The sequence below is a fragment of the Colletotrichum phormii genome, assembly GCF_030913505.1.
Source record: "Colletotrichum phormii strain CBS 102054 chromosome Unknown BDP81scaffold_1, whole genome shotgun sequence".
NCBI lineage: Eukaryota > Fungi > Ascomycota > Sordariomycetes > Glomerellales > Glomerellaceae > Colletotrichum > Colletotrichum phormii.
The window spans coordinates 3,892,805-3,914,506 of NW_026851443.1; the positions used below are offsets into that span (position 1 = coordinate 3,892,805).

The 21,702-nt window shown below is 54.5% G+C and overlaps 6 protein-coding genes across 6 annotated transcripts; 1 reads left to right on the forward strand and 5 right to left on the reverse strand.

Moving 5' to 3' along the window:
* Positions 1-1,190: 1,190 nt before the first annotated feature.
* On the reverse strand, positions 1,191-4,255 carry BDP81DRAFT_306378 (uncharacterized protein; the record flags this gene model as incomplete). The annotated part of the gene is made up of 10 exons (XM_060583268.1): positions 1,191-2,006; positions 2,073-2,251; positions 2,303-2,514; positions 2,568-2,635; positions 2,684-3,078; positions 3,128-3,140; positions 3,191-3,313; positions 3,366-3,885; positions 3,942-4,031; positions 4,095-4,255. The coding sequence occupies 10 exons, from the start codon at positions 4,253-4,255 to the stop codon at positions 1,191-1,193; spliced, it is 2,577 nt and encodes an 858-aa protein (XP_060452287.1).
* Positions 4,256-8,552: 4,297 nt separating this feature from the next.
* Positions 8,553-10,508, forward strand: BDP81DRAFT_307373 (rhamnogalacturonate lyase; the record flags this gene model as incomplete). The annotated part of the gene is made up of 4 exons (XM_060583360.1): positions 8,553-8,772; positions 8,843-9,309; positions 9,365-9,490; positions 9,546-10,508. The coding sequence occupies 4 exons, from the start codon at positions 8,553-8,555 to the stop codon at positions 10,506-10,508; spliced, it is 1,776 nt and encodes a 591-aa protein (XP_060452288.1).
* A 368-nt stretch (positions 10,509-10,876) lies between these two features.
* On the reverse strand, positions 10,877-13,701 carry BDP81DRAFT_444808 (uncharacterized protein; the record flags this gene model as incomplete). Its single annotated transcript, XM_060591881.1, has 3 exons — positions 10,877-12,745; positions 12,799-13,584; positions 13,690-13,701. 3 exons carry the CDS (start codon positions 13,699-13,701, stop codon positions 10,877-10,879), a joined length of 2,667 nt encoding a protein of 888 aa, XP_060452289.1.
* Positions 13,702-14,772: 1,071 nt separating this feature from the next.
* BDP81DRAFT_467567 (uncharacterized protein) lies at positions 14,773-15,928 on the reverse strand. Its single transcript, XM_060594460.1, has 4 exons — positions 15,691-15,928; positions 15,342-15,506; positions 15,071-15,183; positions 14,773-15,002 (listed from the first exon to the last, which is right to left on the reverse strand). The coding sequence occupies exons 1-4, from the start codon at positions 15,745-15,747 to the stop codon at positions 14,993-14,995; spliced, it is 345 nt and encodes a 114-aa protein (XP_060452290.1). The 5' UTR covers positions 15,748-15,928; the 3' UTR covers positions 14,773-14,992.
* A 569-nt stretch (positions 15,929-16,497) lies between these two features.
* BDP81DRAFT_17852 (Pro-kumamolisin) lies at positions 16,498-18,789 on the reverse strand. Its single transcript, XM_060582242.1, has 3 exons — positions 16,917-18,789; positions 16,657-16,858; positions 16,498-16,592 (listed from the first exon to the last, which is right to left on the reverse strand). The coding sequence occupies exons 1-3, from the start codon at positions 18,649-18,651 to the stop codon at positions 16,544-16,546; spliced, it is 1,986 nt and encodes a 661-aa protein (XP_060452291.1). The 5' UTR covers positions 18,652-18,789; the 3' UTR covers positions 16,498-16,543.
* Positions 18,790-19,389: 600 nt separating this feature from the next.
* On the reverse strand, positions 19,390-20,774 carry BDP81DRAFT_389068 (WD domain-containing protein; the record flags this gene model as incomplete). Its single annotated transcript, XM_060587213.1, has 2 exons — positions 19,390-20,376; positions 20,439-20,774. The coding sequence occupies 2 exons, from the start codon at positions 20,772-20,774 to the stop codon at positions 19,390-19,392; spliced, it is 1,323 nt and encodes a 440-aa protein (XP_060452292.1).
* Positions 20,775-21,702: the final 928 nt, after the last annotated feature.

Consider the following 21,702-nt stretch of genomic DNA (forward strand, 5'->3'; position numbering starts at 1 on the left):
TTGGAAGTGAGTGACTGTGGTGTTGTGTGGGTGAGATGAGATGTGATGTAGCTGGATGTCATGACTGTTACTCTTCGCGGGGAAGACGTCTGCCAAGTCCATCAATGGATTTTCGATATCTTGCTATGATTAAGGTGTTCTTATCCCTTGCCGATATCATCATCCCGCCAACAAGTCTATGAGTGCCGCTTCCGAAGTCCGCCTCATTTCTTCTATTCAGACTGCATTGGCCCAGACCGCGGTGCTAAAAGGTGCGTTTTCACCGCAACGAAATCAACTTTGCCTCTCGGGTACGTTTCTTTTAAACCAGGAAGGGAAGTTGTTTTGCAATGCTCGAGAATTGAAGTAGGGAAGCTCGAATATTGTGTGCGTAAAGCACTCCTACGCATTGGTCGCCTCGTGCCTTTCTTTGCGTTTCTTGCTCGAAGCATTGCGTACAATTTTATTCAACGAGCCGTGGTTCTGTCAAATCGAAGGATGAACCAAAAAAAAAAAAAAAAAAAAAAAGACCCCCATGAGTTTGATGGATGATATGGGAATTTCCATGATTAACGTATTCAGGCTCGTCCGGTTCTTCCCGGAGTGATCTACGTGCCCCTATCTCCTGAGTTGAGGATTATGGATATCAATGTTACTCAGCAGACATCGCAAGGACAATAATTCCCCTCTTATTATTCAGTTCCTCAGGCTCATCCGCGGATTGGCATAAAATAGTGCGCTTCACATGACGGCACAGGATCAATCCACACGAGCCCGTCTGTTCAGAAACAAGAATATTGTGGAGAAACGCACTTAATTCACTCTGGTATCTTGATCTAGAAATATGTATAAAGCAAATGGAAAAAAGCATGATGACGGCTAGATGGCTCCAAAATGACCCAATGACCCGAAGGTTTTCCGTCTATGATTTGCGCCGGCCCTCCAAGATTTTTGTGCATCAAAGTTGACTCTCCTCTCATTTCCCCTTCCTTATTTTCCGACCTGGCGCCCAATCTCTAGATATAATTAAATAGGTTGATGTAAAAAAAGCAAATGACCGAATCGCTCAGATATAGATAGACGCTCGAACCCAAAGTGTTCTTTCTCACACGCACAGGCTTCCCAACCTCTCTCTCGTCTTCTTCTCTGAGTCATGCCTGTTTCCCACCTCTTTCTGCCTCAATGGAGGCCATCTCGGTAGTATGTGTACCTTACGTGGATCCAAACCATCCCAGCCCAGCTGCCCCGTTCCCGATCCAGCTTGTCGCCTGAACCGGCGCCGTACCGTCGAACCAGCTCTGGAGCTCACACTCGAAGCCGTCCGTGCCAGGGCCGAGGACGATGGATGTGGACCCAGGTGAATTGTAAAACGCCGCCACCGTCGCGGCCGTATTCGGATCGTACGGATTCGTCGACGGCGGAGGCTGCGCCGGCGCACCAAGGATCGGGCTTGCGGTGTCGAAGGAGGCAGCTTGAACAAGCATGCCCATGCCGTTGTTTGGGCTGTAGGGAGGAGGGGCTTGGGAGTATAGTGGTGAGGAGCATTGTGGATGTAGTTCTGGGGGTAGATGCTGATGTTGTTGTTGCATGTGAGGTGTCGGAGGATGTTGGTGGCGTTGCTGATGTTGGAGTTGGTGGTGCGGCTGCGGTTGGTGTTGTAGCAGGTGATGTTGTTGGTGTGGCGAGAGGGTTTGATGATGTTGGGCCTGGTGCTGCTGCTGCTGGTGATGAAGTTGGGACTGCTGTTGATGGGCAGTGTTCATGAGCGGCGGGAGAGGGAATGCGGAGTTGTGTTGCTGGTGCATTTGCTGCTGTTGCTGTAGGCTCGGCGACGGGCTTGGGGGAGGAAGGACCTTGTTGGATGCGTTGCTGCTGATGCTGCTGTGTCGTGGTGGCGGTGGCACTGGTTTCTTCTCGTTCAAGGGGGTTGCCGGCGGGCCTGGGAGCTGATACTTTGGCGCATCGGCGCGTGGGCCCTTTGAGAAGTTGGATGGCGAAGGATGGAGCGGTCGGAGGGTTCGGTCATTCTGGCAAGACACTCGTCAGCTTTTCCTTTCGAGCATCAGTGGGTGGTATGAGGGTTGGGGACTTACGCCGTCGGCCATACTGCCCTCAAGACTAAAGGCAGCCGCTTTAGGATCGCGTGAGAATCGCTCAAGAGATTCGAGCCAGCGAGAGGCGAGGGGCCAAGTCTGCTTGGACTCGATGAGAATGGACATGCACCGTTGAAGCATATTCGGAGCCTGCGCGACGATGTTTTTGTCGGAACAAACTAGTCATGGTAAGCATGATGCCGTCACATCCACAGCTTCTTAGTACTCACTGTTCCGGTACTTGACTAGGTACGTCGAGAAAAGGCCACAGCTGTAGACGCAGAACGACGCCATCTGGGCTCCTACACCCTCTTCGGAGGATCTGGCGCTGAACTGAGCATCGATTTGCTCGTATAGCTCTCGCACGTTCCGGAAGAGATCGTCTGACATGTTTGCGAAAAACGCCCTGCGTTGCATATCCTTCTCGTCTGTTTTGATAATGCTGTGCTGGTCAGTACGTTAAGAAGTACTAGGATAGATGGTGTTTGGGCTTACTTCTCGAGATACGCACGCCTCAGCACAATGTTGCAGAGTTTCGTTATCATGGTGACTCCGAGATAGGCCTGAACATGTCAATCACAAGTCTCATTGTAGTGATTCTCGGCACCTACCAGATCTTCGCCAACGGACTTGTGCCCTTTGAGAAGAACCATACTCCAACGGTGGTCTTGCGGAAGCTGCTGTTCCCAGCTTAGGGTCTGCTTTGCTGTAATGGCGTACTCGCTCGTAGGGTCCCAAGGATTGGCGCTCTTCATCGTCGCCAACGCTCGGCGAGCGACTTTCCCCCAGTAGTAGTGTGCTTGCATCAGACTCGCAAACAGCGATCGAGATGGTTGATGAATCAGGGAAGGGTTCTCGCGGGCTGGTGGTGTATCCTCGAGGGCAGCGCGTGATAATGGCTCGCGGCCGTAGGCAAAGTCTTCCTCGTTGCTGGGGAGAAGAGCCGTGATGTCGTTTGCAGCGAGTGATACGGGGGAAAGAGCGCCGCAGTGAAGGTTATCCTGGCCTACATGTTGTTAGCGAAAGCCGACTCGTCCTCGTTCGTGATCACTGACTGTGTAGCATCCACTGATGTTTGTTAGCAAAGCTTCCTCCTTTTGATGCAATGAACGACTCACCAAAGTCCTGCGCGCAGATTCTGCCCTGATAATCATCTCCCTCGTGGGACTCTTCATCTTATAGAACTCCTCGCGATGCAAGTGCATCAAGACGGCCATCCTCGTGGCAATGCCAATATTGATCTAGCAAAAGTTCAGCAGTGCCCATGAATAACACTCCATGCAGGGAACTCACGTAGCTCCTGTTCCTCATACCACCGCCTTGCTGCGCTAGACTCAACAGATAGAAGGCTTGGCATCTCTCCAGAGTAGGCTCTTGATACAGTTCGTTGAGCGCGAGGTTGCTGGCCCTTTCCATGAAGAAGTCGACGGCTTCCATCTCCCCATGGTACCTCTGGGCCAGGGCTGGCGAGAAGCGAGCCGAGACACTGAGAATGCCAAGCAGAAGGAAGACGCTGACGGATCGGTGGTCTCGCTGCAGCTGCTGGGGGAAACGCTCCTTCGGAATGAAGCCTAGCTGGAAATACTTGCGAGTGAAGACGTGTACGGCATCAATGATCTCGGGAAGCGGTGGGAGAAGCTCCCATTCGTCTGCGGGTTTCCGAAGAGCTGGCGCGCCGGGACCACGGGGCACTTGCGCATCTGATGCGCTGCGTCGGGCCTTGTCGGCTTCTCGTTTGGCAGCCTTCTCGGCCCTCAAGCGAGGGTGACGATACTCGCGGTCGAGATCTGGCTGGCCTCGTTGGGGGAAGATGCTGTCGTTGATTAGCTTCGAGACCGCGTCGCTGACGTTGCTTGGTGCTAATGGTACCATTCACTCGCTGGTATGCCCGCTTCGGCGCAGGATTTACACGGCGGCTGTCCCTTTTCATGTATACATTTGCTCCTCATTCGGCGACATCTGGGACACTGTTTAGCTCGTCAAGTTCGCGAAATGTCCGCCGCACTGGCGAGCAGGACGAACCTCCGGCAGGCTATTGGAGACCTGCGCTTGATGGGCGGTTTTGACCCATTCTGCTGCTGGGTAGCAGGTTCGAAGGCGTCGATAGACTCGCTTCTCACGCTCACGTTGGAGCTCATGTTCAAGGTTGTCAGGTTTGGCTTGGTTTCTTCATCAAAGTCCATCGCTCATGGGATCGACTGCGCCCAGCCTCGCGGGTCTGCCGGGTTGATTGCCAGCCTGGGTTGTATGTAGGCAAAACGCAAACCACAAAAGACAGACAAGAGTCAAGTACTCCGTAGACCGAAGCTGCGGGGATGTGGAACTAGTTGACGAACGGTGGGAACGGGAAACCTGGGGATTGGCCGTGAAGGATTTCGTCGGTCGATGAAGAAGCAAGCAAACCACACGTAACGGGAGCCGGGACCGCTTGACGGGGCGTGGGGGCCAAGAGACGACTATAGGCAATGTAGGCTGAGAAGAAGGTGGGAAAGGGAAATATGATGTGATTAGTATGTCAGGAGGTCGCGTTGTTTGATGGCATTCCACGTCCAGATGCTCGGAAAGGGACGCACAAGAGCGGGTGTTTCCATCCAGGCGGTAATCCTCTTTTTTTCTTTTTTCGCAGGTCTGGAATCAAAATGAAGGCCCAAACAGTTAGGCTCTGCCCTCGTTGGTCCCCCTGAAAGGTTCAAGCGTGGGATTAGAGTTTACCGGCTGAGAGCTCGAGGCGCGTCAGTGATCGGCACTTGGTGTCTGCCGTGGCTTCGATGGCGTGAAGCGGACCCTAATCCCGAAGGACGAGACGCTACGTTACTTTTTTGATGGAATCCTTTTGTTTGATTAATCAATAGAGCGAATGGAGAGAGGGTCGAAGATTCGAACTTCCTACTTAATCCTTGACGGGCCCCACGCGTTAATAAGTTGGGATAGACACACACAAGCTGAAAAAGGTCGGTTGATGGTTGGTGAACCTCTTCGGTGCCGGTTCGCCCACGTGCGATATCGAGGGAGATGCCAAGTTCTTGGACGAGGTGGACCATGCGTTTATCTCTTTGAAGCTGCACAGACCATGGACATGAGGGTTGGCACAGGGGATGACCCAGTGGGGTTCGGACGTTGTTGAGTGTAACCCACGAGAAACACAGAATAACGGCCACTTTGACTTTCAGCCACCCCGGTGGGCACCCCGGTGGGGGTTTGAGTTGCTGCAAGAGTCTACCGTGGGTGCGTGGCTGTCACAGCTGCGTAGTGTACGGAGTAAGGTAAGGTAGGTTGAGAACTCGAGGTTGGTCTTTCTGGGGAGCGTCTGATGTCGCACGATGGTGCGGGAAGTGAGGCAACCATGGGACTGGCCGATGGCCGTTCCTCTGGCGCAAGGTCTAGGATAGGGCGTGGCGGGCGTACGAATAAATGAGAGAATGGCGTCTCGCCAGGCTCTGCGAGTCAGTCTTGGATGAGGCTTGATTAACGTCATGCGGAGAGGACCTCGGAAACTGACAAAGGCAGAAAGAGACGGCGGGGAACAGTCCAGTCTCATCCAGGCCTGCCATTGCCAGGGAAGGTGAAAGAAGCGCCGAATGGATGCCTCTCACTCTGAGTCTGCGGCGCAAGGTAGCGTCGCATGGGGGCCAAAACCGGCATGTCCACAACCGCGGATCGGAGCCGTATAGGATCGATCACCGTCACCTTCCTCTCCCTCATGTTTCCTTTATCTTCGGCAAGTTTTCCGCCGCCCTGGGGCCCCTGTTCAATTCACCTACGCAGTCACGCAGTGTACGGAGTATTCGGTACGGTATACAGCGTAGGTGTCGCACTCAGCAAAATGTAAGTGATATAAAGTGAAGCTCCGGTATGCAGGTGCAAAGGATGAAGCGACCAGAATATCAGCGAGAATTCTTCTGGATGCGATTGGCGCCACGCTACGCGGCGCGGCGGCACGCGCTGGGGCCTGTTCGTACTTTGGATCGGCTACGATAGCCTCTTGGAGTCTGGAGACTTGGACCAGTCGAGCCAGACGTGGCAGGCCAGACCGTCCTTTCCCCTGCAGGGACTGTACCTGGTGCAGGTCAAACGCAAACTCTCTTTCGTTGTCGCGTAGACGGTACGGATGATGCCGAATCCTTCATAGTGCTACTGTTGGTTCGGTTTACAATAATAGGACTGGGCTTGCAACAGTGGTGAATGGCGTGATGGGCACACTTTAAGCTCTTGTTCTTGGTGGAAAGTTTCGTCAACACCCGTGTTGCCATGATCCCTGGCATGTCCTTGTCCGCGGGTGGCCGTTCTGGCGTTCACTTCGGCCTCCGTAGGCCGTGTCTGGATGACCGGCGACTTCGAGTCTTCAACATCCCATCATGCCGGGCGCCGAAAGCGTTGTCTGGCTGGTCTCTATCGGACGGGCCGTTGAGTATCCATTCATCGCCGACTTGGCGTCTCTCTTGTTCCGACCGCTCGGGATCCATCTGAACCAAATGCTGTGCCGTGAGACACTGACACGGATGGGGAAGACCTCCGGGCGGGAACTTGGAAGGGTCCCTCTGTGCGTTCGCTTGTGCTTCCAGAGGTCTGTGAGATGTGGTCATGATAGGTTCGCTCTCGGGTAGCCGTCGATCCTGACCCAGCGCTATGTGGGAGCTTGTATTGACGTGGCCCGAAGAAGTGTATTTTTGGTACTTTGCAGATCTTGCGTTTGATATTGACGTTAAGCATTTGCACTACCTGATGGAAAGGAGAAAAAACTTTTGAGCAGAAACCGGGGGAAAGCCCAGATCATCCTGCGTGCCTGCGATGTCCCGATGCTCAACCCTTTGAGAAGGACCGATCAGAAGACCGACAAGAGGAAGGGGCAACCCCGTACCCGACCCGATCTTACTGGGCAGCATTACTCCCCATGAAGCTGCAAGAAACTGGGCAGGCACGGCAGGCTCAAAGAATAGCGCAATTTCATCCCCCTCTATGGTAGTTTCCTAGGCTGATCATGTACGAATATCTCTCTCGTCTACTCCGTACTGAACCTCCTCATCTCCTTCCCGATGTTTTGTCATGACTGATTAATCAAAAGTCGGATTGACTTGTTGCAGAGTAAGGTGCCTGCCTTCCCGAGGCTCTCCATCGGCACCTCCCTTGTCGCTACCGCATCTGCCGTGAACTCAGCCACAAGTACTGTAACCCAAGTCTTGGTTCGTGCACACAATATGTGGCTGGTGTCTTTTCTGACTCGCCATCTTCTCTCAAGAACATGTTGCCTTACTCCTGTGCAAGGTAGGTACTCTGTACGGTTACACTCCAGTCAACAACACTCTATTAACTTTTTTCATAGCCCGAGAGCGTGAGCTCGGATTCTGTCGCGCCCTATTCATCTTCCTTGCCCATGCCCTGAAAACCAGTTCGAGATTGAAGGAGCAGTATCTACAGAAAGTTCGCTACCCTCCTGGCAGGCCGCAGCAAAGCCGATAGTTGATCTGTCGTACGCAGTGTGAGCAAGTATTCGTAAGATTGAACAATTTATTATACATAGTCCCTCATTGACTTGGTTTCAGCGTCTACTCTGCGTGGTTCGTTTTGTCTACCTTACCTGGATCTCCTGTTCTGCTGCGATATCTCAACTCCAAGCAAGTCGGACCGCATCTCAATGCTTTCATCTCCGGAGATCTTGGCCCAAAACCCAATCGGCTGACCGGCAATGTCGGTCACAACAAATGACAGCTCATGACAGTTCATGACAGCGAGACACTGCACAACGAGCATTTCGGGCAGGTCAATCTTCATAGGACCACGCACTTACCCCAACCCTCGGTCCATGGTACCCCGAAGTCGGGGTTACCCCATGCCCAATATTCCCCCAACTTCAAGCAAATGCAGGCTGCAGCAGCTAGCACCACACGTCCTCGGGGATAGCTTGGCGATCTCGAGAGGAGGAAGAAAAAAACCTAGATGCGCTCAGAGCTCAGAGTCCGGACCACTCCCCAATTCCCAATCTCCCGCTCTCCCGAAAGGAGCGAGGCACACCTAGGTTGATATCTGAAATTCCACCCATCAAAGCTCGCCGTTTGCTAGCAGCTAAGCTTACTTGGATTGCGGGAAACGGGGTAGAGCCCTGCTTGCGATATCCGCCCGCCCCAGTCTTGACCGACTGACGTCGCCTCACCCAGTCATTCACCATTCACCACTCCGCATCCTGAGCGCGAAAAGAAGCAATACGAACCATGGGCTCCTCTTCCCCACGGAACCCATGAACCACGAGAGGTAAGAATGAGGAGAAGAGCGGCACCGGCGTGCCGGTTGCGCGGCTCAATGCTTGTTTGGGATAGACTCGAGTAAGGGTCTCGAGTCGCCATTCGGGTCAGTGGACTTATTTAGTCTTCTCTCGGTGCCTGTTTGAGCAGGTAGAAGGACACAAGAGATCAGTAGGCCTTGCGGACTCTTGTCGTCGTTGCTCTCTTACTAGACGTGCGTGACATTGAAGCTCCGTCTGCCAAGATGAGAACCAGTCTCTTCGCCGCCGCCCTCGGGGGATTGATTTCCAATGCCTTCGCGGCCCCGACACAGACCGAACCTTTCCTCAGGCAGGTCGACAACCAGACGTGGATCATTGGCAACGATGTGTGGAACATGACCCAAGGCCTCAAGTACGGCGTGAAGCTGTACTACAAGGACCGCGACCTCGTTGGAAACGCCGTCGGCCACTACGTGAGCTACAGTATGTGAATGCCTTCATCTCGAATCTCGAATCTTCCCAATCGTAGAACTAATACTCACCACCTCCCTAGACGGCACCGCAAACGACATCGCCTGGTCCTCCGCCACCATCGCCAAGAAGGGCACCCACGAAGGCACCCCCTTTATCGACGTCAAGTTCACCGCAAACGACGGCGACTTCCACTGGGTCATCTTCCAAGGCCTCGCCGGCGCCTACCAGTACTTTGTTAACCGCAACCTGCCCACCCTGGGCGAATTCCGCACCCTCTGGCGCCTCGACAACACCACCTTTCCCAACGGAAAGACGGACCTCCACGACAAGCCGCTGCCGAAGCTGGCCGACTACCTGCCAGAGAACAAGGTCCAGGACGAGACCTGGCGCACGCCTGATGGCACAGGGTATATCACAAAGTACGACTTTTCTGACTTCATCCGCACGCAAAAGTATTATGGCGTGTATGGTGATGAGGTTGGGAGCTGGTATATCAATGCTGGCAAGGACTACTACAACGGCAACCACTTGAAGCAGGAGCTCATGGTATATGTTTGATCCGTAACCGCGACCCCAGGAGCGTCATGCTAACACCCACTAGGTCCACCGTGAGAGTGCCACCGGCGATGTCGTCCAACTCAATATGGTTCACGGAACGCACTTCCAAGTCTCCGCCGTCGACGTCTTCCCCGTCGGCAAGATGTGGGGACCCTGGCTCTGGTACCTCGTACGTGAACGCTCTCCCCTTACTCCCTTTAGAAAACTAACCCATCCTCCCACAGAACGACGGCTCCAAATTCGACGCAGAAGCCCGCGCCGCCTCCGAATTCGCCTCCTGGCCCTACCCCTGGCTCGACGACGCACCCTACCAATCCCGCGGCACCGTCAAAGGCAAACTCCTCCTCTCCGACGGCCGCCCCGCCGCTGGCGCCGCCGTCTTCCTCGGCGACAACCACCCCAACAAAACAGCCCTCGACATGGGCTCAGACTACTACTACACAACCTACGCCGACGCCTCGGGCGCCTTCTCGATCCCCCACGTCCGCACCACGGCCGCAGGCTACGCCCTCCAAGCCTGGTCCGCCGGCGCCGCCCTCGCCGACGTGACGACGCACATCCTCTTCAACGACGTCCACGTCATCGAAGAAGACCAGACGACGGACCTTGGAACACTCAACTGGGCCGTCTCAAAACGCACCAAGCTCTTCCAGGTCGGCGATTTCGATCGCACATCCCTCGGCTTCGCGCACGGAGGAGACCCCTACTTCGGCCACGCCATCATCGCCTCGTGTCCCGAAAACATCGTCTTCCGCGCCAGCGCAAGCGGCAGCAGCAATAGCCCCTGCTCCGCAAGCAAGACATCAGACTGGTGCTACGGCCAAACCTACAAGGGGAACTACACAATCTCCTTCCGCATCCCCACGCTACCCGCCCCGGCCCCTACATCCGCGAACCTGATTGTTTCCCTGGCGGGCTACTCCACGCGAGCAAGCAGCGTCGTCCTCGCCAACGGGCAGCAAGTAGGAAACCTCACCAGCGGCGCCGTCGGCGTCGACTCCACCTCGGGACTGCTCAACGACCCGTCCGTGTACCGCAGCGCCACGGCGGCGGGCGAGTGGCGGCTGTTTGAGATCCCTGTCCCCGGTGCGCTGCTAAAGGAAGGGGAGAATGAGGTTACATTCCAGCTTACGCGCAATACGACGTGGAAGGGGTTCATTTGGGATAGTATTGTTCTGGAATGGTAGACTCCTTCTTTTGCTGGCTGCGGCAAAAGGGGAAAAAAAAGAAGAAGAAAATGGCATAATATTCTGTGTATATAGTTGAAATATCCGTGCATGTGTATCATGTTCCCTGGAAGAATTCAAACATCACATCGTCGGTCGTACCAGTGAAAGAGTCATAACTTCAAACCAAAAAAATCATGAGGACAATTTTGCCGATTCAACGGTATTCGTGTTCCAAAATCACACATCTAACGATACTCCATCATACAGTTTACACTCAAGGCAAGCGGTAAGCCTGCTTATTCACCTTTTACGCCGTTTCAAACACCAATAGCTTCCAACACCCCCGGACAAGTAAACCTCGACAAATCCACTCTAGCAAACGCAAACTAAGCATCAGCTGCGGGTACAACGGCATCAGTCGAGCTCTCCTCCGCCTTCTTCTCCAGCTCCTCCTCTACAGGTGCCGTCTCCTCAGGTGCCGTCTCCGTGGGCGCAGCAGCTTCCTCGGCCGGTGCCGGTTCCGCTGCCACAGCAGGCGCAGCAGGAACCGTTTCTGTCTCCTGAATCTCCGAAACCTCGGGGACCAGAGCACTCTCGGATGCCACCTGTGTCGGCTCGTCCGCGGGCTTCTCAGGCTCAATGGGCGGGACCTCGGGCAACGGCACCGGATTCGCAATCTCGGGGAGCTCCGCTGGCTCCGGATGCGGGGCCGCAGGCGGTTCGGGGAGTGGAGATTTGCTGATCTCGGCTTGTCGATCCAGCTCCGTCTCCAAACCGGCGAGCAGATCCGGGCCGTCATCTTCTGGCATCATGGGAACTTCAGCAGGCGCTGGTGGGATCGACTCCGGTTCGGCGGTGGGGATCTCGACGGCTGGGATTTCGACTGGTGCTTCGAGGGGTTTCTCTACGGGAATTTCTGCCGGTGCCTCCTCCATTGCAACGTCCTCTGGGGCCTCAACTGGAATCTCGACCGGAAACTCGACCAGAGGTGCTACGGGGGACTCGATTGGAGGCTCAAGGGGTCCTGAAGGCGGCAAGGCTGCTGGCTCCTCAGCAGGTGCTTCGACGGGTACATCGACCGGGATCTCGGGTGGGATGTCGGCAGGTTCCACGATAGGGGGCTCCATAGGAGCTGGAGGTTCCAGCAGAGGAGCGGGTGATTTGACCGGTGACTCCGCTGCCGGAATCGCTGGCGACTTCAATGGCGATTTGACTGGAGACTTAGCCGGTGATGCGACGGCTTCTGTGGGTTGTTCAGGCATAGAGGGCGCGAGTGGCATCTCCTCAACCACAGGTGCCGCGGGCTCGGCCTCAGGAATGGAAGCGACAGGTTCTACCGTGCTTGGTGGCGGAGCCAGAGGACTTTCGTCCTTCTTTACTGAGATGTCCTCCACATCAAGAGGCGCTGGCGCCTCGACAGGAGGCAGCGGTACCTCCGAGGTTGCAAGAGCCTCAGAAAGCCCCGGAATCTCGGGAGCCTTGGGAGCCTCGGGGACCGGAGATGGCTGACGTTCCTCGGGAGCGTCAAGCATCATCGAGTCTTGTGCAGCGTCATTAGACGCCACAGTTTGATCGCCGCTTTCTAACCTAGTACCCGAAGCATCGGTCTCGGCAGTCGTCGCCAGCGAAAAGGTTGATCTTGTCTCTGCCATGGGCGAGACGATGTCGCCCACCTTTTCGGCAGGCGGGAGTGCTGTCGATGCATCCTGAAGCTCCGCTGAAGTGTCGGCAGGAGGTAGCTGGTCAGGCACAAGCGAATCCAGTGATTCAATAGGAGCCTGCGGGGAGGGCTCCTTTGCGGGCTCAGGCCCATCAGCCATGGGCATGTCAGCCTCCGAGGGCTCGCCCTTTGGCTCCGCTGGAGGCACCAATGCTTCTGAAATGGATGAAAACTGGGCTGGTGGCTCCGTGGGGGATGGCAAGACAACATTCTTGAGAGGGCTGCCCTTGGGAGAGGAGTTTGCTAGGTGCATGTTGGGAGGGGCGAGATTGATGGGATTTGCCATCGGCGCAGCGCGCTTTGGTACGGGTGATTCGGGGTCGGTCAGTTCCGCCGTTGTGTCGACAGTCGGTGTAGGCACAGATGGAGATGCGTCGGTCATTTCCTGGTCTTGGCTATCCGTGTTCTCGCCATCGCGCTGCTCCTCGTCACCGTCGTCGCCATCATCACCATCATCGTCGTCGCCCTCATCATCATCGTTGTCAGCCATCTCGCTGTCAGGGTTGTTCGAGTCCTCCCGCTCTTGCTTGACAGCCTAGAAGCCAATTAGTCACATACTCTGAATGAAAAGTATTCTGGTAAACTTACAGGGTCTGCTCCATCCGCTCCCTCGACTTTGGGAGCTACAGGGGCGCCTTCTACTGGAGGCGCAGCAACCGGTGCGCCAGGCGCCGTCGGCGCAGGCAAAGGCAGGACCTTCTTCTTGCGGCCGCGGCCTGGACCAGGCTTGTTCTTCTTCTTGGGTGGCGGTGGTCGCCGGACGCGCTGTGGAGCTTGTTGCGCGGGATCAACAGCCGCGACGGCCACAACAGTCGTCGAGATGATCTCGCCCTCGACTGCCTGGCCCTCCTGCAGCGTAATCTCCTGCGTATACGGGTTTCCTGCGGCATCGACTCTTCGCACAGTAGCTTTTGTGACCGTCGCGCCGGGAACGTGGCTCGAGACCGTCTTGGACGAGATGGTCACGGTACCCTTCCTGCGCTTGGCCAGGTGCGAGACGGGGGACCCCTCCGAGTTACGGTTAGTCTGCTTCCACACCTTGATCTGGAAGCCCTTGGTCTCCGCCTCGTCCTCCTTCTTCTCCGGCTTGTCGGGCACGGCGTCGGCGTCGGCCTCTTCCTCCTCGGTCGGCGCGGGCCTCTTGTAAAGGACACCCGATCGCGCGGCGCGGAGGAGGTCTTGGCTGTGCTGGGGCAGGAGACCCGCGTCCTTAGGCATGCCCCAGGGTAGCTCGACGTCCCAGATGTCGTTCTTCTGCGTCGTCTCGACGGGCGTTGGGGGCTCGACGCTCACCCATTCCTGGCGCCATTGGCGCACGGGGAGACCTTCAAAGTCATCGTGTTCGGTGTATCCGCTACGATTCGCGCGTCGAGTCTACCGAGTTCACTTGTTAGACATGCTTGCCATTGGTCGCAAGGTGAAGTGGACTCGAGTTCAAGTCTTCTTCAAAAAAAAAAAAAAACCTAAAAAAAAACTTACTCCTGGCGCCATTGTGAAAACGCGATTTCAAGGCAGCGACCGCAGTCACGGTATGAGGGGTTCGAAGCTTGTCCAATTCCAACTGATGCAGGGTCGCGCGCAGCGACGAAGCTCTAGTCGATTCGCGACGATGGTCCACGAATTATGGGCTGGAAATAACAATGACTTCGACGGCGCAGACTAATGGCTAAGGAGAGAATGCGATGTGCACCTCTGTTCGGAAATAATTGATGCGACGCGGGCGGACGCTATGTTGTTTCCCTGATGAACGAACTGCTGTAAGGTAGCCGTAGACTGCCTGGGATTGGCTCCACAGAGAGACGCAGCCTCGTCGCGAACTCTAAAGGTGACAAGCGCGCCAGAACGGCTACGCTTAGTCAGCTGCTGCATCTCATACACCGAGGTCATTCTTCGGTGAGATCTCGGTGTGGAATCGAAATTTGGAACTCAGGCAGTCGAGAGGACCGCAACCATGATTTTTACTAGCTTAACTACTCGAAACATGAGTCGTGAGGTTTGAAACTAGCTAGTATTAATGAGATATTTGCGTGCTGAGTATACCGTAACCTATGTGTCTCGGTCAAAGTGTATGCGCGTAGCAGGCATGCAAGGCCAGGGAGACAATCGACCTCGATAGCACTCGACGGCGAGTCTGATACAAATCATACCGGGTAATTGAGACTCGGAAGCAACAATCACGTTCTTCTGAAAAGATCGCCGTGATGAACCTGTGCGCAACAAAGATTCACCCGGCTGTTCCGCCATTTGTCATCCACCATCCCTCAGGATTGCAAGCCTCCGTTCGGTGACGACCACGAGCCGTCGTCCAACTTTGCAAGTCATCCTCAACATCGCTTCTACGTCTCAAATATCACACCGTGCCCTTCATGATCTCAAGCCACCAGTAGGAAATTAACCCATAATCAGGTGTTAAAGGCTCCCCAGTCATAGAAACTCCATTGCCATGTCTATATGCTCCAAAAAAAGCCCTGGTTGGAAAAAAGAAGAAGACAACACTCCAGAGAGGAGTGTTTTTCATTTGGGGAGTAAATTGCCGCCGCGCCGATTCCCCCCCCCCCCCCCCCTTTTTCTTTCATAAAGTTGAGAGAATATCTTGACTCCTCGCCCCCTCTTGATGGTCATACACCCCGTCCCTTCCGCCGTTTTCTTTCTTGTCTTGCCTTCTCCCCTCCCATTTGAGTATATAGTACAAAAAAAGATCCCGAGTCATCGTTTCGTTTGAGCTCGCGACGTGATTAGGTTGGCTTCCGCTTTCGCTCCTCGTTCCGGTGGTCTCGTTCTTTTAGTTAAAGCTAAGGACGTGAATGTCAGTTTTCAATCTTCCTCCAGCTTTGGTCTACGACGGAGTAGAGAAACCTACCCTTGCTCCTTTTGCCTGACAATACCGCCCTTGTCGCCCTTTTGCTTGCCGGCAGCGCCGCCCTCGACTACTAACCTGTCAAACTGGAAGAACTGGCTGACGACGGTTTGCCTCTGTTATCGAACCGTTAGCCCCAGACTTCAATCTTTCTAAACTGTACTCCTAGAACACTTGTCCCCATCTTCGTCGTCGTGCGAAAAAAAGCTTGTCGACGAGGACGATAGGGTTGACCTCGTGGGACAGGGTGAGTATGGGGGAAATGACCACTAACCTTGAGCTTCTGAAGCTCATCGATTCCCTTCTGAATCAACTCCTGCACCTGCCGCGAGTCCTCGACCTTTTGGTGCTCCCTGAACGCATCCCTCGTCCGCCGCTTCGCGTACTCGCGGAAGTTGTACGCCGCGAACTGGTCGCCCGTCCTCAACAGCTGGCGGTACTATATTTTTTTGGCGCAGAAGGTTAGCAAAAAGCCCTTGCTCAGATGCACTTTGAAGAAAAAGTTCTTGGCATTGATTCTTTTGTGTTCCGATATAGAAAGCCAGAAACAGTAGGATGCATCCAAGGACGTATATGTCGGGACAGATAATGGGAAAATTGTTGCCAGCTGCTTCAAAACGTACCAGAGACCGAGCCTGCTGCGGCGCATCGCCCTTGAGAGCTTGTATCGCTGTCGCCATCGTGTGTGCTTTATGTTGCGTGCCGTACGAGAAAGCCTATCGGTGCTTCGATTTCGTGTGGAGTTTCCTGTAGGGAGTGGTCGTCGTGAGTGCGATTTGCGGTTGCGAAAAAAAACCAGAGAGCTGTCGGCAGTGAAGGGCGCAAATGGGAACTATTTCTCGAGGTTTCGGGGCGTGAAACGGACCTATGATGCAAACGCGGTTTCCTCCTCCCCCCTCGGCGTTTAGCTTAGCGGCCTTCGGGGCGCGGCATTTTACTAATCCGCCGCGCCCCCCAACCTAACGTGCCGGATGGCCGATCTCGCCTTGTACCTCTGGTTTTTGTCAATCCCGAAGTGGACGCCGCCGAGTCTATGAGCAACAACCTTTTACTATAGTAATATTATATCACAACACTGGAGACAATTTGAATGTTAGTTACCGATACGGAGTGAACTTCAAAACCGGCTATTCGTAGTGCCCATTTCATTTTGCACCACGAGAAACCCTGGCCATTCCGGGACCTTCACATTCAGACTACTCCAATGACACATTGCAATGTTTGTAAAGTGCCTCTATTAATGCTTAATGATCTACAATGCTTTGCCCCCCCCCTCGCTCCTGGTATCCTGACCCTGCAGCTAACCAGTTCTACACTGCGCGGCCACAAAAAGGGGGTTGGGCAAGAAAGAAATGTCCCGCGTCTTTGGATATATGCCTCTTGAGAGCACTATATATATGACATTGTGTGTGTGGTAGTATGTATGTTCTTTGCGTCGCCAAACGCCACTACTATGGCGCGGCCATTATTTTGCAATTAGGGTAGGCTCATGAATAGCTTCTCCATCTCAGGGTAATTAGGTGTTCTAGTGTTCGTGATTAGTCTCGTGTTTGCAGAATCCGAGTTGGGGAAGAAAGTGCTTTGCTTACCCCATGCCGGTGACGGGATCCCATCCTGCCACGGCAGAAAAACCCTTGGTACCGCAGCCTGGGTTGTCGCCGTTGGTCACATCGTTGAGAATCTCGGGGTGAGCGTAGAGCGTCGGGTTGATGAAGCCGACAGGCTTCTTGCCTGCCTCGATACGCTTCTCGTTGATCATGTTGACAATAGATCCAACAACCGGCGCCGATGCTGCAAACGAGTTAGGCCTTGTGGCAGAGAGCTTGCATACGATGATTGAGAGACTTACCTGAGGTGCCGAAAGAGAGCGAAAACTTGCCGTTGACGGCAGTGACATAGTTGGCGCCATTGGCGGAAATATCCGGGAATCCTCGCACCGTTTTGGAGTTGTTGTACCGATCTGCGCCATATGGCGGCGCACTCATGGCGTAGTACTGCTCCATCATCTTCTTCTGGTAGTCGGGAATCGCAAAGACGTTGGAGAAGCCTCCCCCAGAGAAGATAGCCTTCTGGCATGCACTTTCCGGGGTGTGGACAGTTGAGCCCTCTAGAACCTGAGTGGCACCAACAGATGTGACCCAAGGGCAGCCGCCAGGGAAAGAAGGGTTGAAGATACCCTGCTTGCCCTCATTGTACGCGCCAGTCTGGGTGTCGATGCATTGCTGGCCGTTGCCGGCAACACCAGAGTCGCCAGAGGAGTAGAGTACTGTGACGCCCGCCAGGCCGAGCTTCATGTACTCAGCACACTGGCGCTCGACGTACTTCTTGCCGAGATCTGCCTCGTTGAAGCCGTAACTTGTGGAGATGACGTTGACCATGGGGACGGAGCCGCAGACCTTTTGGCTGTATTGCCCGTCAATGTTGGGGTCCTTGGAACCGCCTCCTCGGAAAGTGCAGTAGCTGCCGTCAATGGCATCAAGGAAGTTGTTGAAGCTGGCACCCTGGTTGAGGTCACCGACCTGGTACAGAGTTATCGTCTGAGGGTGGATCATGGACATGGCGAACTCCAGATCGAGCGCAGACTCGCCGTTGAAGCGGAAGCTCTGGTTTGTACTCTGTACGACGGCATTTCCGACGAGGCTAACAATCGGGCCCTGACCCTTCGCACGAGGCTCAAACTCGTTGAAGTACATGTCCAGATCCGACTGGAGGAAAGCTTGCGGTGTGTACTCGACGATGCCAAGAGTATTGTTGGATGACTTGAGCGACCCGGGAGGGGTGGCATAGAGTGCCCGCAGACAGTCCGGAGTGATCATGGAGTCGCACTGGTTGAGATCCATGAGAGCATTTATGACAACTGCGCCCTGCTTGGGTCCGAAGCCGCTGTCCGGGCTGCCCTGAATGGCCGGGTTCTTGCCGCCAGTAGCAACGTCTCGCTTGGCGAGCTCACGCTTCCTGAGTTGCCGCTTCTTGAGCTCTTCAATGTGGTGCTCTTCCAGATCATGCTTGGTGTTCTTTCGTTGCTCTCCAATGCGCTGATCAAAGTGAACAGTCGGCGTGATCATGTCGATATGCTGAACCAAATGCTCCGGAACGTGGTACTTGTCGCAAGCCACGTGCTTATGACCTTGTTCGTGCTTGTACATGTGGTACTCGGTCTTCAAGAGCCGCTCAATCTCGCCGACTGTGCCATTGAATTGGATCCAGTTGCGACCTCTTGCGAGCTCGACACGACTCCGGTGGATGCCCTCGCTCTCAAGCCATTGCATGACCAGAGCAATGGACTCTTGCTTCGGTGCAAACATTTCGGCGATTTCATCATGGGTCCAATGTTTGCCGTAGTTGGGCGAGTCGGGGTGTGCCACATCGTTCATGAACTCGTTTGCGCGGTGAAGGTTTGACTGAGCAAGACCAATCCGTACTGGCAGCCTGGCCATAGTGTGTAGTTTGTGGTTCTTGACCCATTCTCTTCGCGCGGGATGCCTCTCCTCGTGCACGACGTGGCTGTGCGACCGTGTCACCGGGTTTGCAATGGTCACCGCCGCAAGGGCGGTGAAGAGGGTGGCTACAGCGCTCAGCTTCATCGTGTATCTTCGGGTCGTTTTCGTCGTCAAACGTCTTCCTCTCTCTCTCTCTCACTTCACACAACGAGTCGAACCTAAGTCAGAAGAACCGAGCGACAAGGCTGGCTATTTGTTGATATTTTAGTAGCTGTCGTCCAGTCATGACGAACCCCACTGACGCAAGGTAGCAGCTCCAGACCTGACGAATGCGAAACCGGTTTCAATGGGATCCTGTGGGCTGTTTGTCTGGTGGTGACAACCCAAAACGAACACTTGGGTGAACGGCAGCCTGAGCGCATGGGATCCTGTGGCAAAGACGGGAACACCTCTGACAAGTGCAGTTTCTTACCCCCCGGACCCCGGTTCGAGGAATCTCTTCGTGGCTCGCCAGGCTGGCCTCATATCGGGAAGTTGTGTGGAAGATTGATCAACAACAGGCCGATAGCCGAAGGTTAAGCTTTGAGGCGCGAGGTACCCCAAACAATCGTCTCATATAGGTCCGGACCACCCCAGCATGACGGGTTCTAGGCGTTTGCTAAACAAAGATGATTCGCGGCCGATTCGTGCTGGTCATGCGAGACGAATCATCAAGCTTTCACGGATTCTTCTGCTCAAGATGGATGTGGTTCCGATGCAATTCCTCAAATGACTCGAGAGGCGAAGACAAGAAGAAATTGAAAGGGAAAAAAAAGTTTGGATAAGGTCAATTGAAGGCTCGAGCCGTCGTCTGGTTTTGGTTGAAGGAAAGATGAAACCCCCTCAGGTATGAGATGATTTGGCTTCGAGGTACGGCTGCATAGTCAGCTTGTGTAGCGCCCTTTGCTCGTTGATAATATCCCACAACTCTTCAGTCTCCTGCTGAGCCTCTTCATCCGTGGCACATTGTTGTGCATGAGACTCCTGGAACGAGAGAATGGCCGCCTCAAGCGCATCATCAGGCAAGCCAAAGCCATTGAGCATCTTGCCGAATCTCGTTTCTTGTTCGAGACTCGTGTTTAGTTGAGATGTGAAGGTGAGTTGCCGCTCGGTCTGAGTGGGCCTGACAACTGCAACAGCTTTTGTGGATCGAGGTGTTTGCAGCAATGGCGGAAACACCAAGTTCGTCACAGAGGCATTGAGGTCTGTCAACTCTGTGGGGTGTCCGTTTTCGGCCAGTTGCCATTGCAAGATTTTGCCTTTTGCGTGACCGGATAAGATTGTTGTGGCATCATGGTTCGGTGCCAAGCACAAAGCCGAGCCAGCATCTTCATCAGCGACTCCAATCGGTGAATTGACTTGAACGACAGTCGACGATGATTCAGTGCTATTCGGGCCAATGAGCGGCTTGTCTCCAAAGAGCTCTACGAGATAGAGAGCCCTGTCCTCAGATGAAACGAAGACGGCACGAGCGCAGGGATCCATGGAAACGCACAGCGGAGCCGTGGGGAACAACAGCGTACGCAGAACATCACCCGTTTGATAGTTCCAGATGATGCAGGTCTTGTCTTTGCTGGACGATACGCAGATGTTGGTTTCCGAGTTGACACTCCCGCTGATAGCGAGCGATGTGATGGCAGCCCTGTGGTTGGAGAGCGTACGGTCTGGCTCGCTCTCCACTGAAGCATCCAGCTCTAGCAGACGGGACAATGTCCAAACGTGGATGTTAGAGTCTTCGGAGCCTGTGAGGATGTGATAGGGCGTGACAGCCAGACACGAAACGGCTTGGACGTGGCAAGGTGGTGTGACCAGCTGGCGACCAGTGCATGTCTGTTGTTTCGTTAGCCACAACAACAAGTTTGGGATTCGATCCGGGAATAGGAGATGTTTACCTCCCACAAGATCAGCCTGCCCTCGGAGGTCCCTAACGCCAAGACATCGTCAATCAACGCCAAGCTCCGAATCCGTTCTGGAAAGGTAATGACTGTTTCTTGGATGCCCCGCGATCTTGAGTAGACATGGACCTGGGACTTTTCGTGCTGGGCGGCAAAGACATGCGAGTCACTGACAGCCAAGCAGTGAGCCGGGGTAGTGCTTTTCTTGAGAGTTGACTTGACGGTGTAGCTGGGGCTGAGAGTATGGGCGTAGATGCCAATATCTTTGGACACGGCCGTGTTTGCCGCAATAGGCGGGCCGCAGATACAGGAGTAGAATTCTTCCGATAACATGGTGGAGGGTGAGTAACAACGAGGCGGGATCCGGAAGGGTGGTGAAGGCCGGATAGGCCGCGGGCTCGTCGGAATCTGAGGCTGCAGAGATTATCCGAGAGCGGCTCTGACTCCGAATGCTCGGGTGAGTGGACGCAAGAGGTGGGATAGACCAGGCGAATCGACGGCAGGGTTCGAGAATAGAAGCCGACGTTGCCTAGAGCCACGAGGTGAACAAGACTCTGTCCTCGTGCTCGGGAAGTGAATCAGTGCCACGAGTTTGCGAGACGGGCGTCGCGTCGATCGGTCGAGGCGAACTGTTCGAGTCTTCGAAACCACGTTCAAGGGCTTGATACTGGACTCAGATCTCTCCAGGTTTTCGAAGTGCGAACGCGAGAGGCAGAGCAAGAGCTAGGGCGGGAGCGAGAGTACAGGATCAATGGCTGGCGCTAGCACCAAGCAATGTTTCCTTCTTCGAGTCGTCTATGACACGCCGGTGTGCTTGTGGCGTTGAGACTGGAAAAGCCAAGAATGAGACCTGGAAAAGTTGATAGTGAGGTTGAGCGTGAGAAGTGATGAGGCTGAAGACCCGGCTGGTTGTCACATTGAGAAGGACGATGAAAAAATTCGAATCCACTTTTCCCGAGGTGCGTTATCGATAGCGATCGAGAAACGGCCCCACCACGGAAGCGGCCCCCCCTGGCACCTGGGTTCAGGTCGCCAAGGGCCTTTGGCAGTGCAGTGCGTGCAGTTGATAGTGCAAATAGGGCAGCTAGAAAATACGCTAACAGCCGATGACCGCCAGACGTTGTCTCGCGTAGGCGCCACGGAGGGGTTCAGCCTGTAGCTTGCCTATAATTCAGCCACTAACTCACCCTTACAGCAGAGAAGGAGCTCCAGGAACGCTAACTTCTCTCCCTAGAAACACTAACAACGGTCTCCACGCGGT

Excerpts from the sequence above, each read along its gene's own strand:
- BDP81DRAFT_467567 (XM_060594460.1), bottom strand. The coding sequence starts at position 15,747 with ATGGCGACAGCGATACAAGCTCTCAAGGGCGATGCGCCGCAGCAGGCT. Across the intron at positions 15,507-15,690 it reads CGCAGCAGGCTCGGTCTCTG|TACCGCCAGCTGTTGAGGAC; the intron begins GTACGTTTTGAA and ends AAAAAAATATAG. Across the intron at positions 15,184-15,341 it reads ATGAGCTTCAGAAGCTCAAG|AGGCAAACCGTCGTCAGCCA; the intron begins GTTAGTGGTCAT and ends GTTCGATAACAG.
- BDP81DRAFT_17852 (XM_060582242.1), bottom strand. The coding sequence starts at position 18,651 with ATGAAGCTGAGCGCTGTAGCCACCCTCTTCACCGCCCTTGCGGCGGTG. Across the intron at positions 16,859-16,916 it reads GCTCTCTTTCGGCACCTCAG|CATCGGCGCCGGTTGTTGGA; the intron begins GTAAGTCTCTCA and ends ACTCGTTTGCAG. Across the intron at positions 16,593-16,656 it reads GATCCCGTCACCGGCATGGG|AACACCTAATTACCCTGAGA; the intron begins GTAAGCAAAGCA and ends CACGAACACTAG.